The sequence below is a fragment of the Vespa mandarinia genome, chromosome 9, assembly GCF_050613455.1.
Source record: "Vespa mandarinia isolate Hongniang chromosome 9, ASM5061345v1, whole genome shotgun sequence".
Classification (NCBI taxonomy): Eukaryota; Metazoa; Arthropoda; class Insecta; order Hymenoptera; family Vespidae; genus Vespa; species Vespa mandarinia.
The window spans coordinates 5,687,918-5,705,000 of record NC_140818.1 but is presented as its reverse complement, the minus strand read 5'-3'; the positions used below and the strand labels follow the sequence as shown (position 1 = coordinate 5,705,000).

Below are 17,083 nucleotides of genomic sequence, written 5' to 3'. Positions count from 1 at the left end.
AGGTGATTGTTCCGGCACCATTGATATCGATTGATTATAATTAAAAAATTTCTTTCATCATCATCATCTGCAAACACTCGATTCGTATTACTAAGTCTTATTGACTTTAATAAATGTCAAACTGATCACGAGTATTTACTTATGTACATATTGTTTCAACCATTAAGAGGATTATCTTGCAGTGCTCCTTTTAACATGAATACATTATTTAAATGTAAACGATATAAGATGCAAATTGTATACTATAAAAAGAAAAATTTATCGTAATGTCTCGTTCATAATAATTCGAATCGAGCTTGCAAGAAATTTTAAAATACCATCACCGATGTGTCAAATAATTTTATTTTTTATTCTACGAAAAGCTTTTCTGCGTGTTTTCACGTCTCTTGTTTCGATTAATTTATCTTATCTCGCTTTCACGATTTTTTTCGTCTCTCTTTCATTATATCTCTTAACAGCTTCATCGAATCACAAATTTATTTGTCATTCGTTCCAAGAAGTTACGAGCGAAGAGAGACCGATCATTATTGATCAGAATTACGTTGATAAGGTTTTAAACGTTGACAATAATGCGTTTGCTAACTAACACCAATTTTGTGACTTAAAGAAGAAAAAAAGTTAGAAAACGTAATGTATACAATGTATATCTATATACATGTATAGATATATATATATATATATATTTATATTTATATATATTTATATCATGAACGAGTAATTTAGGATTTACAGCAATACAGTGGCGTGTCGAACGAACGAAATCTGCGGTCATTCCAACATAGAACTCAAACCAAAACCAATAAAAACTTAGCATGGCCGCAAGAATAATGCGTGACAACGAGATTCACTTCGGGAGATCTCCTTAAGCAATGAAAGCTTTGCGAATATGAACCGAAAGCACCAAACAGACATTTCGACTCTACGCTCGACGAGGGGATTTAATCTCGATCATGTTAATGACGGACGTAATCTCAATTTTTTTTATACTTTATGTACAATCCGTTTGTACGATAAATAATCAATGACAGCTCGAAGATAGTTTGCGCTTACCTTGCGCTAGCTAGACGAGAATGTTCTTTACTCTTCATGGCTACCGTCGTATTTGCGTGTCGGCACATCATGTATATCGCCATCGACAGGAATACGAGATTCGCCTATTACGAAAAAACAAAGGATTATATAATCGTTAGATTAGAGTTAAATGAGTTTTTGTTTGAACTTAGAAGTTTGATTTCTAATTGACGTTGAATATGTATCATCACGCTGATGGAATCGTTAAGAACGAGTTACCAATTGCGACATCCAATCTGTTTTACATAATTACCAAGATTACGAGTATTACGGGCCCCACAAAGCTGAAGATGAAGTAGTTGTCCGCTCGAAGCCAACAGTATCGATCGGTGCCGTAACTGAATGGATCGATTATACAGGATATCGCAACTACTAGTAACGGTGCCCCATAAGCAACAAGATAATACCATCGTAGTCTAGACTTTTCCGCTTCGAAAACTTCGATCAGCATAACATACAATTGAAATCCTATTGAGGAAATAGAATGAAGGAAATCAAATTAATATTGATCGATTTATTTATAAAAAAAAAAAAAAAAGAAAATTCTTTTGGATTAAATCCCATTATTATCATACCTTCGAGGAACATCCAGGCGAACGCACATAGGAAAAAAAAGTGTAATAAACCAGCAACAATACCACAGACGATCCTTTGATTCGTTTGTCCGATACCACAAACAAACAAAACTTCAGCTATTAACAGGCAGACGCACAGGTTCTTATGTATTGTCGTTCTGTCCGACTGAGAAGAAAATCATTTAAAATTAGACATTCGAGATTTGTTGTAGAATGAAAAGATTTATACTATTGTATAATATGATTATTGCAATCATACCTTGAGTCCACGAAACAATTGAAAGGTAAGTATCGCTAACACCAGACAGACAACAGATATGATGCAGCCTATGTATGTAATGATTTGTAAAGCGACTTGATGAGCGATGTCAAGTCTAACTGCATGAACGTCCATTAGAACGGCGAAATTTGTTAAGTGATTGCACTCGCATACTGTGTGCGTGTCGTTACTCTTTCTTATTTGACAGCCTTCTTCTGACCAACCACTGAAGGAAAAAAGTATCATTAAAGGATTATCTTAATTATTTGCTTTTCATGATTTCTGGATTGTAAATCTTTACCTCAAAATATAATCCCAAAAGACGCAAGTAGGATTGGTGACGTTTTCCAATGTCAAATGCCTGAAGTATATCCTTACTGGTTCCGATAACTGTATATGTCGACCTTTTCCTAATGAAGCAGAAATAATCTTACTGTTCAATAACCTAGTCGTGTTTCTTTTCGGCAACGATTGCGAGTCATCGTTTGTAACGACGGACGGCAATTCAGCTTGCGGTTGAAGAATTTCTTCGAGTCTATTGAAGGCCATGAAGACTAGTCGAACGATCCCAGCTTCGCTGTTTTCCAAAAGAGCACCTCTGGTTAGTTCGACGTGTGCCGTGGATGCTGTCCATCTTCCCTCCAAGATATTATTTGGAAAGACCTCGAGATCATTACCGATATTGCGTGTATCCAAAACGCGAACTTCCATTACTATTGCAAAAAAGAAGGTTCGTAAATTATTAATAAAAGAAAATAATGAAATGTAACGAATACTGAATGAGAGATTATTTAATTGTGGAAATGACTCACGTATATTTCTACAATCATGAGTGATCGTTTTCTCTTGGGTCAAAGTATCAGCCAATAGAAATGCATTTTCTTCAAGACCTATTAACAAAGAGGTCGCTACTCTCATTTGTTCCTGATGACTGAGATCCTTCCAAGAAGCCATCTGTGCTTCGTTCAAAAGATTACTGCCTGTTCTTACAACACCTTGCAAGAGTTCCGTAACGCTGACTTCCCTTTGATTGGGATCCTGATAGGTCCTAATATCTTGTGCCATCTTTTCGGCCATATTCTTTATGATCTTGGTTGTGATCATCATGTCACCACCATAAAGACCACGACTATTATTCGTTACTTGTGAAAGTTCTCGACTGATTCCCAAAATGACGTCACCATCAGTTACTCTATTTTCCAAGGACGTTAACCAAACAGAACGACATTCGCTCAAGTCTGGAGTGTCTCGATGCCAGACCGCAGAATCACCTTTGGCAAGACATCTCCAACGAGCAAGTCCATTGGCACCACCTGGACAACTTTGGACGGCAACGTCTCCAGCTCGAGTAGCGTTCCATGAAAGATTTCGTGCTATTACCGGTGGACAGGCCTGTCGTCCATAATCGTACCATTGCCCGTTCGAACTGGACTCTGGATAATAAGTGCTGGGTACTGAAAATAGAAAGAAAGACCATGAAGATTGTGAACTCAAGTTTTATATTAATTTTAATGGAATGGGAGGAAGTAAAAAAATTGATGTATTTACCGGTTGGTCTTCGACTTGTTCTCCATGGAGCAAATGTCGATGTAGTTGTTGGCTGCATTGTTTCAGGCGCGATAGGAGGAATCGCTGCTCCATTCGCTACGACACCTTTCTCTGGAAGAACAGAATCTTGGTCTTCTTTGATATCCATTTCGTCGAAGGACCTCGTCGAGGTTGGACTGAAAAACAAATCGTTTATTTCAATGGTGGATAACGAAATATATAATGATATCTTATCGTTATGAATTATGAAAACGAAAATGTAGATGATGATGAAAATGAAAAGATTGATATATATATATATATATATATATATATATATATATATATATATAGAGAGGTTCGAAAACTGACCTTGGCGGAGTGGTTATTGGCAAAGCTGGTGTAGATGGTGCCGGTGGTGGTTGCGGTGGCTGTTGAACCGCCGGTGTCGTAATCCTCGAGGGAGGTCTCACGGTTGGCTTAGCCGTGCTCCAAACGCTCGGTTGCGAAGTTATGAACCACGGAGGACTCGGTCGGGATGTCGTCGTTGTTGTAGTCGCTGAAAATGTTTCGGTGGATATCTTTTAACGAGGCAGTAATGGAAAAAGAAAAGAGAGAGAGAGAAAGAGAAAACCTATGTTCCCGAAAGAAAAAAAAAAAAACGATGTCGTAAGAAGATTTGCAAGACACATTTTGTCTACCTGTCAATGAATTTATCAAATATCAGAAAGTTTATATAATTGAAAAAGGAAAATGATTCGAATGGATCGTGGACGTGAGGATAGAAAATTGTTTTGACTTGATTTTAAGACAAGTAACTTTATCAAGCTTTTTTTATCAGTGATTTTTGCTATTTCTCTGATTCTTATCAACTATGAAGAAAAAAAGAAAAATTATATATAGATTATTGATATGTAGAATTTACGAAAGAATTTGAGCCTATCTTTTTGAGAATAATTAAATCGATTTTTCTCAAAATATCCAATAAGTTATGTTACGGAGTCTCGATTTCACATTAAATTTTTCAAAACAAATCAATTTTATAAAACAAAAGACCATTAATCATGTATACATGTAGTAGTAATTGAAAAATTTACATAAATTGATACTGTTTACATTTCTATTTCGTTTAAACAGAAGATATAATTACGATCGAATCGTTTCATTAAGAGAAAAGTTAATTTTCATTGTACACACATGATATCTAAATTTGGAATGTAAATTCATAGAGTGCCAGAATTTTCCTGTTCGAAGAAAGGGTAGAAAACAGAGTAGAGGCGAGAGAACGTTACTTATGTTATGCTAACGCGGTGGTTCACTGTTACCATTTGTTTGCGTGTCTTGCGTCATGTGCAACTCGAGTCTCTTCAACGCGGTTGCAACGGAAACGTTCACTGCAAGTCTGACACCAACAAAAACGATCTGTTAGCACGTAATACATATTCGTTAGCAAACTGTATTTCCGGACAGCTCTTTCTCAATCTAGATTTAGTACCGTTGCTTGGTATTCCCTGCTATCTCCGTAGACGATAAAAAATGATGGATTCCTATTAAAATTTGTTCTTACCTTCATTATGATCATCTAAATATTATTTAATATTAATTACAAATTTGAATTTACAATAATTCTCGTTAATGATTCGATCGTAAAAATCTGACAATGTTAATATTTTCTGAAGAACTGACATTTAGGTAGATCAAAAAATGGGCTACGAATAGATTGACCGGATGTTGAACTCGAGACCCATATTTTATATGCAGTGGTACGCAAACTGTTTACACTTTTGATCCCTCTTTTATTAGGCAGAAATCTTATGAGTTCCTTTAAAATATTTTAACGCAAATATATTAATAAATATAGTAATATCATTTTATTTTTATTTTGAAAGTAAACAACAATTTCGTACCATGATTTTTATAGGACTCTTTAAAAACTCGAGTCTTATAGCTTGCGCACCACTGCTCTAAAACGCTAACTGACTTCATTTCTTCATAGCCTTCTTAATTTGAACATAACGCGCGCGCATGTTATAACCCTTTCAAACATAAATTAGGGAGATGGATAATCGTCGATAGAAAAATTTTACTTACCAGAGACACAACGATAATGTGCCTCAAGATATTTGTGCGTGTTGGGACAAGGATCACCGAATTGCGAGGTTGATGCAACGATGCTGCAGTTTTGTTGGTCGTTACACCTGAAGAGGTTTTTGCCGAAAGGACCAACGGTTAACAAAAGGAATAAATTCGACACAAGTTTACCACGTGTGCTGCCATGGATTTTTCGATTCTTCTTGATTATTTGTTTTTTTTTTCTTTTCCATTTTTACTTCGAGTCGACGTCGCGGGAACAAGGGGAAAATAATAGGAGGAAAATTTGCTTTCCCGCTTACTGCGTATCGATTTGCGTCAGATTTTTAATAGATTTTCGATGAACGCTGCTGCTTCGCGTTATCGCGCGCGCGAAAAAAAAAGAAAAAAAAAAGAAGAGAAAGAATTTATTGGATTTCAACCAACCTAGACAATGGTACTGCGCCTCGACGTACTTTCCAGTTCCGGGACAAGGATCCTCCTCGAATATCTCACTGCGTACATTCAGCGCGCAGGAATTACGATGATTGCACCTGGGATGCGTCGCGTTAATCAAAAGAATGTTATTCCAGATAATAATAATCATTTGATCATCACGATTCGTTTTATTCTCGCAAGAAATTGATAACCGATAACGAGAATCAAATGTAACATTTTCGCACTCAGTCAAACGTGATTCTATTTCTTATTGTTCTGCGTACGATTCTCGTATATTTACTTTCGAATAAAAGTCACGTTAGCATGAAACACGTTTATAAATAATCTTCAGGACGCAATCAACGAAATGTGGAGAAAAAAGTTGTTAGTAATGAGGAGCGTTTTTGCAACAGTTTTTAGAACACAAATGACAGGTGGTGTTTAAGGTAAGACAGACGAGGATTTTAGTCCCAAATGCCGACAGAAACACATACGTGCGTGTAATAAATATACGTCTCAGCTGTATGCCATAAATATCCATGGAACTTTCAGCGTCCCCGTGGAAATTCCATATAAACAGGAAACAAACGAATGTTTTCTTTTTTTTTTTTCTTTTTCTTTTTCTTTTTTTAATGATACATTCGATATATTTATCTATGAGACGTTCATGATACAGACATGATACGATGAATTTTTAATTATTTTCTTTTTTTGTGTTGAACGCGAGTAAAAAGAGAAAAGAAAAAAGTCGATAACCTCTCTTGGTTTATTGTTACATTTTGAATGAAAAGAACTATTCTGGACTCTCTGTTAACGGATTTTCACTTAGTTTTTTTATAATTCACGATCGTAAGCACCTCTGTTTTTGTAAGGACGCACATTCGAGGGTTTAGCGTAAGAGTGAGTACGCATCGTCACCGTTGAATGACGTCGACGAAACTCTGTTTGCAGGTGCAAAGTCTGTAAATTCGTGTACGTGTATATGTGTGTGCGTGTAAGCGTGTGCTATCCGTTATCGCTCTCTAGGACGGCCGCTATTACGGAGGATTAAGCGCCCTCGTTGGCTACTGCTTTTGCACGCGGAAATGTCGTGATTCGAAAACAGCGTTTACTATGCCGAGCTTTTCCATGGATTTTTTTGCCGCGAGATTCGATTAAAATCACTGAGCTATTCTATTCCGAGTATATTGGTGATACGTAAAAAAATAATCATGCAGCTGTAATAGTTAATCTGACATATGAAAATTATCAATGCGCTCGTTCGACATGTATAATTTCGTATCGCAGAAAATGTACGGAATCAAGAATGGTATCAATTTTAATCATTGAAGGTACATCAAAATACGAATGTTTATCAATGATTTATTATTTGCATTGCTCGAAAGAGATGATAAATATTGGAAAAATATTTGGGTGTCAATTACGTTGAAAATTTATCATTCACATTTAAAAAGTATATATTTTAATACATACTACAGTTAACGTTATCTGTTTTATCACGAAAGTAATTGGATGTTATAAATAAAATATGAATATTTGACGAATGGAATAAAAAAAATGTTTGTTAGTCATCGTTAAACGTTAACTACGAGAATTTTACGATTCCGATAAGGGACACGAAAAACGGAACGCGTATACGAATTCGTTCTTCGAATTCTTCCGATAAATTCTAACTCAAAGTTTATTTCAAATTCCACGATAGGTAGGATCTCTAACTCGCTAACAACGAGTCTAGGGACACTGTTAAAGCCGGCAAGTTTGAACGTGCGTACATAACTAGGTATGTAACGCGGATACGCGTAGCACTTTCGCAAAGGAGTTGCATTTAACCGTCACAGACACGAAAGTACGTCGTAGTAAGCAAAACTTGGACCGCTTAGCATTACCGTAGAATAAGCAGTACGATTCTCTCACCGACAAACGATCGTTGTTTCCAACAATAAGATTCCGACTCTTCCTGTATATATATACGTAAGTATATATATATATATATATATAAACATATATACATATATATATATATATATATATATAAATACATATATATATATATACATGTATATACAAACGTACATACATATATCTTGTAGACTCGTTTGTTAGTGGTGAAGATGAGGAAGAGCTCAGGTTCTTCTTCGAGGAGAAGCTCGAAGGAGAAGCTTGGAAGAGGATAGAAGGCTGCTACTGCAACATTCTAAGTAAGAAACTTGTCATTCGCACTGTTACCACGCGTTTCTAATGCCGTAGAATATCCTTGAATTCTCAGTAATCCCGGTTAATCGTTTGCATCGCGCACATACTTCAACCGACACGTCTAAAATATTTGTAATTCGCACAGATGCTTTAATAATGATACGTTTAAGAGAGTTACCGAAGAAAGAAAGTAATTTTTGTCTGATCATTTTCTGTCTGTTTCTATTATTTGCGATGTTAATGTGTTCTGTTATGATGAAATTTATAAGAAGAGAGAAAGATTGAGAATAGATAGGAAGATAGAGAGAGAGAAAAAAAAAGAATAACTCAAACGTATATACGAAAATTCGTATATAAATCATCCCTTTGCATCCTGGACATCGACGAGAGGAAATTGAAGGATCCATGGCAACACACGTGAAACTTGCTTTATTTCAATGCTTATACTTCTAAGTATAGATATACCTGGAATAAACGAGAGAGGAGATTTTTTATTTATACGATTAAAATTTGAAAAAAATAGAAGATGAAAATATTTTCAGGTGCCTTGACTCGAATGATTTGTTTGTTAAGATTTAAAAAAAAAAAAAAGAAAAAGAAATTCTTACAAAATTTCTATTTTCATTAAGATCTCCTCTTTCGTATGCTCACGAAAAAACACAGCCACGATCGTAAAGTAAGGGGACGTATCGAACGAGAAAAAAGATGGGAATAATAATAATAATAATAACAATAATAATAATAAAAAAAGAAGGAATACAAAAAAGAGGATAAAATGCGCATTGCAACGAATCCGCTTATTGGCCAACGGAAAGCGTTACAATGGCGGCTACGAGAGGAGTTGTGATCGTGGCTGTATGTCGTGTGCGTAGCGAAATACACATACTTTTCATTCTTCTCTGAAAACATTACGTTGTTAAGCATGCAAATGGACGTCTGGGTGGTAGCAGGTGGAGCAAGGATAACGCGAGGGGGACGGTAGAGCTTGGACGCTCGTATAATACTCGTATATACAGAATGTCTTGTGATCGGACGATTCGACGACACGAACAATGGAAATCGCATCGATCCATAATATATTTTTCAAATTTATTATATATGTATGTGCGTGTATATATATATATATATATATATATATATATATAAAATTGAACCATACAATCGGTCGGAATTTGAGCTCGGAATTTAAATTTTGTATTTTGTATTTTGAATCACTAAACTGATCAAACCCGTCGTGGATTTCATTTTTTTGTAACTTATAATTTGTTTTAAATGCAATTTATTTTAATTAAAAAAAAAAAAAAAAAAAAAGAGAGAGAAAAGAAATTTATATGTACGTATGTATTGTATTGTACCTTTATCGAGGAAAAATTGTAGGAACGTCGAATCGTCGATCGCGATAAACTCAGTGCCATTCCCTTCGATACGAAGTAGACATTTTTACGGGTATTATTTGCATTTCCCTCCCTACTTTTCCCTTTCTAGGAGGCTCGCTCGAATCCGCTCTAGTTTGGCAGTGAGAAATATTCGTCGGACTTGCGTTCCGCATACTCGTGATTGGAATACTTTTAAGTACCTAACCGGGAGTTCGCTCACCCAAAGTCTTTTCCTCTCTTAATCCGCCGAGGGATTGAAAGAGTTTTGTCGATGGAACTTGGTGTACAGTTTGTATCTATGTTTCCCCTTTACCCATACCTACATGCTTATTTATTTCTCGGTTCATTTGAATCTCTTTTACCATTGGCAATGAAAAGGTAGAAACCCGAGGAGTGACACGACAGATGTGTGTCATCGAAACTCATAGAAAGATTCATTAAAAGGAAACCATTTTGAAATGAATAGTCACCACGAAACTACCTATCTTCTAGTTTTCTCGGATAAATTCATTGAGTGTGAATTTACTCTTTTCTTCTATGTCTCCTTGAGTTCAATATCCTTCAAGAAAGATCGTTCTTGTTATCGCGTTGTCGAGGAAAGAACGGGTGAAAGAAAGAGAGATAGAAGAGTTATAGAGTTTTAGGACTATAAGAGAAAGAGAGTGCGAGAGAAAGAGGTGAGAACGTCTTACTGGAAAGTACGAACGATAAAATACGAACTGAAAAGTTTTTCCGTAGAAGGAGCGAGTGCCACGATCATTTCATTAGTCAGTTAGCAGTGACTCCTCCTCTTGCCTCCTCGTCTCGCGGGAGAAAGACCGAAACTTGTTTATCGGTAGAACGAAAGTTTCGTTCGCAGGTCGTCTCGAGAACGTGAAGCTCACTTTTCTCAGTTCTCTTTTTCTTCCTCTTGTTTCTTGTAATACGACGTCGTAACAAAGTTGACGAAGAAATCAGTTATTATTTTTCTTTTCCGACATAAGAAGAAATCAATGTGATCTCCGTTGATCATTTATCGAAAAGGTCGAATAAGGTCGACTCCTATGAACGATTTCTTCTTTAATACATTCTCGACGTGATACTGATAAATATTCCGTGGAATTTTTATTTGGCATTATTAATTGCTGGCGCGACGAAGAAAAATTTTGCCGGAATATTCGTTTAACGAAAAATTAAGAGAGATAACACGTCAGAATTTTTATCTTAATAATTATATTAATATTTAATGATATTTGTTGATTACTTTTATATCGAATTTTGTATGGATCTCATTATTATACAATGAGAGATTTTAAAATAACATAAGAAAATTCGCGAAAATATTTCGAGGAACGAAGTTAATTAAAAGTCCCAATTATATTGACTCAAAATTAAAGATAAAGACTTTCCATTGGTATTGGATACATTAATATTTATCAACGTAATATAAATTTTGTTGATACTATTTTACAATCACTTTGCATTTCGTATTTTATTGAAAGTACTATCATGATCTTTAGGCGACTTGGCATGAAAATGGAAAGCACCCACGTAGAAACAGGTGCGATCATTAAATTCGAACGTTGAATCACGGATGCAAGAGAAAGCAGAGTTTCGTAGGGGCCCCGCATTCAATTTCATTAATCGTTTCGGCAAAGCTCTCGCGTTTTCTCTTTAATCGTAATCTCAAGTGTCTGCAACTTGGCTGCTTTCTCTTCTTCTCACCCCGTTCCATCTCTCGAGCTCGCTGTTTAGTAGCTTTGCGCTTTGTCCCAAATCGTAGCCGACAGACGGTTAATCTGCAATTGGTTTTGGCTAGGCGGTACGATTAAACGGAATTCCCAAATGATTTTGGTTTGTACTTTATTCTCATCAAAGACTCTCTTTCCTCTACCGTAAGGCATGCTTGTAAATATCGGTGTGAAAGCTGCCGCGGATTCGCCGTGTCTCCACGATTCGCTTGAATAATAAATTTATAATTTGCAAAGGAAGAACCTTCGATATAAACGCGATCGTTTTTCTTCTACAAATTAGAGATTAAAGAGAAATATTAACGCGCTTTGAAAAGCGTTTAGTGTCACGGCTCAACTCTTTGCGGTCCATACATATTTAATATGTTTATACGAATGTAAAATTTCACTCGATCGATGTTATATCCGAAAATTAACATAATATTTTTTTTATAAAGAACGATGCAAATGCTTTTGCTATTATATACGTCATTAATGAAATATCATACATGATTCAATATAGACCACAACGAGTTTTATTGAAAGACCACGTATCATCGAAATATTATGATGTTAAAAATAATGAGATTGAATTTCCGATTGGTTATTAAGTTTTCTTGTTGTACGAGCGTATATAGATATTATTACTTGTTTTACGTAGCGGTCAGCGTTAAATATTACTTGCTCCACTTGCTTGATCAATCCTTTTCTTTATCGAAAGCATCAAATAAGTTATCTGCGAAGAAAGCAAAAGATCCAAGCATATCTACTAATGTTATTTATTTTTATGCATAAAGTTAGTATTGCGAGAGGAATTTGATGAATGAAATCCCAGCATGCGACAAATCGAATCGAACCGATTGTATGAGAAGCCCAAACGAAACCTTATTATTATTATACAAGCATGCGAGTTATTAAAATTATAGGATAGAATTATTTGAAGCGGCGTAGAAGAGTGTTCGTAATCGATTGCGTTATCGAAAAGTAAAAGAAAAGAAAAAAAAAAAAAGAAATTATTTCCTAATGCTCGAGAAGTATGATTAATGAATAAATAAAATAAAAAAAAAAAAAAAAAAGAGAAGAAAAGAAAAAAAAATCGAAAAAGAAAAAACTGGGCGCGAAAAGCATAAGTTTGATTCTCGAGGAGATGTTGTGTGAGAGAACTCGCGTAACAAATCAGATGATTTTTTTTTTTTTTTACTAATATAACATAATTATAAATATTCTCACGTTATGAATCTTAACAAAAGATGATATATTAATTAAAGAAGTGTTGACAAAGAAAACGAATAAAGGTAAGAATGAAATGAGGAAAAGAATAAAAAGCGAAGAACGCATTTCGATGGGTCGTACGATTGGCCAATTCGTTGGACCACTCGAATCCCTCTCATTCGCTTTTCGTTTCTCTCCTTCTTCTCCTTCCTCTTTCGTCAGAATTTCTGTTCAGTTATTTCCTTGCTCTTTGCTCCGTACCCCCGGACGTGTGGATTTGGAAAATGGAAAGGACGAAAAAAAAAAAAGAAAAAAAAAATAAAATAAATGAAAATAAAAAGTAAAGAAAAGGAGGAAAGGACAATAAAAGACTTACTCGTTGTTGAGAACACGGAAAGTTTTGGGTGACATGCAATTGACACTCCAGTCGGTATTCCCATGTTCGTTGCATATCGTTATCGAGAACCTCCCATAGTTGGCTCTTATCAGGTGGATCAGCTTTCCCTCGCCACACTCGATCCATAGCGTTTTGCCCTCGCAGGCGTACGCGGTGTCGTACCTCTCTGCAACAAAAATTCAATTTTCAACTAAGTTTACGTGCGTCCTCGTTAAGCCCTTAAACGAGTAGTCGAATCGACGGAAAGACGAGTAGGATAACGTGAAGAAAGTTCAAAAGGGAAGATATATATATATATATATATATATATATATATATATAGAGAGAGAGAGAGAGAGAAAGAGAGAGAATATAATAATGCCGAGTGTCCTTTAACAAGTTGAAAGGATGACGTCGAAGGAGCGAACGCGTTCTTGAGATTTCGTCGTGGTATAAGGAAGAGAAATACTGATTTTCTGTAAGTGTACGTGCGCGCACGGCGTGTGGGTGTATGTGTATATACAAGTTTATTCGATCGAAACGGCCATCTCGTAAAACTTAATGGAATTAAGATAAAGAGATCATCCTTCATCTTACTATCTATGTGTCTCTCTCTCTCTCTCTTTCTCCCTTTCTCTCTCTTTATTTATCTATCTATCTTTTACTTGAAACTTAGATATATATCGTCGACGGAGACAACGAAGAGGCGTTGAGAGTAACTCGATTGCCCCTTCATTCCGCGACAACGATCGCAAGGGTTCCAAAGCCGAGAGACGACCGCCTGCGGCTTTGTGTCCAAGTAGTACCTTTCTCCTTCACTTCCTCCTTCTTCTTCTTATCCTTTCACCCTTTCTCTCACTTTCTTACTTTCTTTATTTCTTTCTCTCTCTTTGTCTCTCTCTCTCTCTCTCTCTCTCGTTCTCTTTCTCCCTCTCTTTTATTCACTTCCATTCCTTTCATGGCAACACCACGCTACGAGGAATTTGGTCCACGAAACGGTCGACCTCGCGGAGATTATTTTGAAAGGGAATTAGGCGATTTACACCCTCGCATTTAGTCTTCATTCTTTGCGAATCCTTTTCGGTCGACGTCGTTCGTCATAATGTACGAAAATTTCTACAACAATTGATGCAAATTATCCTTCCTTAATGAATTTAATTTTATAATAGAATAGACAGTAGTTCTTAAATTATTCTATTTCAAGGATGATTATATTAATTCTTTTTAATAATAACAATATCATTTGAGAAATATCAATCGATAAATATTAAGCCAGATTAAGATTATTTTATCGTATATATATATATATAGAGTTTGTTTCGTAAGATTTTTCGTAAGGTATTTAAGAATAATCCAGTGATAATATCATTTTTTTTTTCTTTTTTTTTTTATCCTATTACCAAGAGTATTCATTAAGACGAAACAAAATGGAGAAAGCCATGGTTAGGGATTTGAAGCGTGATAGAGGTAGGAGTGAAGAAGATGAGAGAGAAGGAAAGAGGATGAGGGTGGGGCAGAAGAAGGAGGAAGAAGATGGAAAGAAAAATTCAAGAAGGACGAAACGTGCTGGCGGTAGACCGGGGGCAAGGACGAGCGAAGAACGTACAGGCCACGAAACGGCGCGTGGGGAGAACCGAAGAGCGGAGGGCAACAGGGAGGAAGGGACGAGCGGTGCCGAGGCTGTAATAACTCTGTCCGTGAAAGTCGTGAGTTTATTAGTTCCATACCAACGCGCCACAATGCCGCTTTAGAGCGCGGTTCGGACTCGCCAAGAGCGAACGACGAACACGTAATACGGCTAGTAAATCAGTAGAGTCAATGCGACGGAATTTGCATTTAAATTTTTGAATAAGACGAAAAAAAAATAATGGACAGTTATAGATAAATAAATCTATTGAAATGTTTATAACAGGAACATTGAAAATTAACAGGACATTGGAAATTTAAGAAATATAAATATGATAGTTAACATAATTTAAAATAATTTTATTGGAGATATATAAACTCCATGATATAACTTAATTATCATGGAATTGATGATCTTGTATATAAATTTAAAAAGGGAACAAAATCAAACACGAGTTTAACAAGAAGATCTTATTTCCCTTCGGATGTTTACATTTTCAAATTCGTAGTAAATTTGCGGTGATAAAGCACTGCTTTAAAAGTAAATAGGAGAAAGAGAGAGAGTGAGAGAGAGAGAGAGAGAGAGAAAGAGAGAAAGAGAGATAGAATTTAGTGTGGTAAACGAAACAAGTTGGGCTAACTTTGTACGATTCCAGTGGGTCGACCGCACGAATTCGAATGCCAGGTGGTTTCGCGGAAGATACACTTTTCTAATCTGAAGGTTTGTTGTCGGAGATGCAACTACTCGAATAAGCTGGTGTTTTCGCGAGAGAGAGAGAGAGAGGGAGGGAGAGAGAGGGAGGGAGAGAGAGAGAGAGAGAGAGAGAAATGAAAGAGAAGAGAGCTCAGTGGAAGGCTGCCGGAGAATCATTCGCCCCACGGCGAAAACGCTTGTCTTGAGTTGTCCGGAGTAGGAAAGAGAATTGCAGTTTACCATTAATGACTTGGAGTAATAATATATCGGAGGGCCAGCGAGTGAAGCCTCCCGCTGCCATGGCGGCCAACTTGAAAGGGCCGAGCTAACAGCGGGATGTCGACGGCTCCGATGCGGCTCTTGGAGACTTGGAAGCTTTCTCGGAGGCACTCTCATGGAGTACGAAGCAAGTGCACACAGATACTATATAAACATAGACGAGAGACTCAAAACCCATATCATTTGAAATTCTCTGCTTTTCTTTATTCTATCTGCTTCCGTCTTTTCTTAGCCTTGAAGGTTAGCCACTTTCTTCGCTAGGAATATAGAATTCTTTATAACGTATTGCATAAGCAGCCCGCATGTATGTCAAGAGATATATCATTTGTTTATTCAAACAAATTTCTTATCATCATGTTATCTATCAGGGAACAATATATAAATAATTTGTCTATTTTATTAAATCGGTTAATTGTTAAATTATGCAACATTTTATTAATAGAAACTGTTCTGTTTGATTTTTTAAAATGATTTTTACATTTTCACTAATAAATATAAAGGTATATGACATGGTCAGATTATCTTCAGTGCCAGTCTCGGAACGTTTTCTTCGCACGGTAAGGCCGCAACTTTGCAAAGCGCTCCCGGGACGAATAAATCAAAGTCCCCCTTGGAGACCAGTAAGTTTGTAGCTTCGTTTCAACCATCCTCTGTATGGATTGGAATACCTCTGGTCTGTGGACTTCAGCGTTCTCGACCGGGAGCCGTTTACCTGCCCGCAGGATTTCTAATTCGGGTTAATCCTTTCTCGTCGTTCCGTCTAATATACATAGTTTAGAAGAGTAATGCTATCAGAGGAGAATGATTGCTATTTTTTTTTTATCTTTCTCTTTGTCATTCTTTGATCAAAACGGATATTTGATCAAAACGAGGACTTTATACTCGATAAATTTACGTTTGATTAAATTCTATAAAGTCTTTTAATTCGTTTAATTTCACGAATGTGTTATTAAAGTTAGAAAGCTTTTGCATTAACGAAAGAAGATGTTTCGATAGTCGTACAAAACATTATATCGTATTTCGTACAAAAAGAATAGAACATTGATCCTTACATTGACAATCAAAATTTTTAAGCTCGTTTTGTAAATGAAATACTCACGTATGCTTTTGTGAAATATAGTTTGCAAGTTTTAAATGTTTATATGCACGATTAGTTTCTTTAGATTATCACAAATGAAAATAAATACATATGTGTTTGTATGCATTGTTATAGATAGGTGAAGATTTTTTTGAAAATGAACTATCCAATAATGAATATTAATATTAGGACTGAATTTTGCAATTACAAATAGAATCATTGATTTGACGAAATTTCTAATGACGATTAGATTATATGGCGAGTTAAGCAATAATGGTTGAAGAATCAAAACATGGTGTATTATATTTTATTCAATGAAAGTAATTAGAAGATGTACGGGATGCCAATTATTGGTTGGCAAACGATAGTCAATTCTTGAATTCTGAAATTTCCTTTTAGAATTCATTTCGAAAAGTTATTTGGAGATACATATATCGTAAGATGACTATTGTCTATGAGAAATATAACCGTGATAACTTTACGTTTACATAGAATGTAGAAAAATCAATAACATCAGATCAATTTATTCCTCATTTTTTCTCTTCCTCTTTCTTTTTTTTGCGATAATCTTTTAACCTGGCAATTGTAAAAGTCGACGTT

The 17,083-nt window shown here is 35.9% G+C and overlaps 1 protein-coding gene across 8 annotated transcripts in view; it reads right to left on the bottom strand.

Moving 5' to 3' along the window:
* The window catches only part of LOC118443240 (latrophilin Cirl), a 265,059-nt gene that overhangs the window by 11,633 nt on the left and 236,343 nt on the right, over positions 1 to 17,083 (bottom strand). For 6 of the 8 annotated variants that reach the window (XM_035869905.2, XM_085659306.1, XM_035869902.2 and 3 more), the window contains 10 exons: positions 12,807 to 12,993; positions 5,524 to 5,630; positions 3,805 to 3,991; positions 3,454 to 3,629; positions 2,718 to 3,359; positions 2,207 to 2,618; positions 1,906 to 2,131; positions 1,647 to 1,812; positions 1,325 to 1,539; positions 1,051 to 1,154 (listed from right to left, as the gene is read on the bottom strand). In XM_035869905.2, the coding sequence (XP_035725798.1) occupies positions 1,051 to 1,154; positions 1,325 to 1,539; positions 1,647 to 1,812; positions 1,906 to 2,131; positions 2,207 to 2,618; positions 2,718 to 3,359; positions 3,454 to 3,629; positions 3,805 to 3,991; positions 5,524 to 5,630; positions 12,807 to 12,993 (2,422 nt within the window). Of the gene's footprint in view, positions 1 to 1,050; positions 1,155 to 1,324; positions 1,540 to 1,646; positions 1,813 to 1,905; positions 2,132 to 2,206; positions 2,619 to 2,717; positions 3,360 to 3,453; positions 3,630 to 3,804; positions 3,992 to 5,523; positions 5,631 to 5,949; positions 6,057 to 12,806; positions 12,994 to 17,083 lie in introns of all 8 variants that reach the window. The other 2 variants (XM_085659302.1, XM_085659304.1) reach the window with 2 other exon arrangements.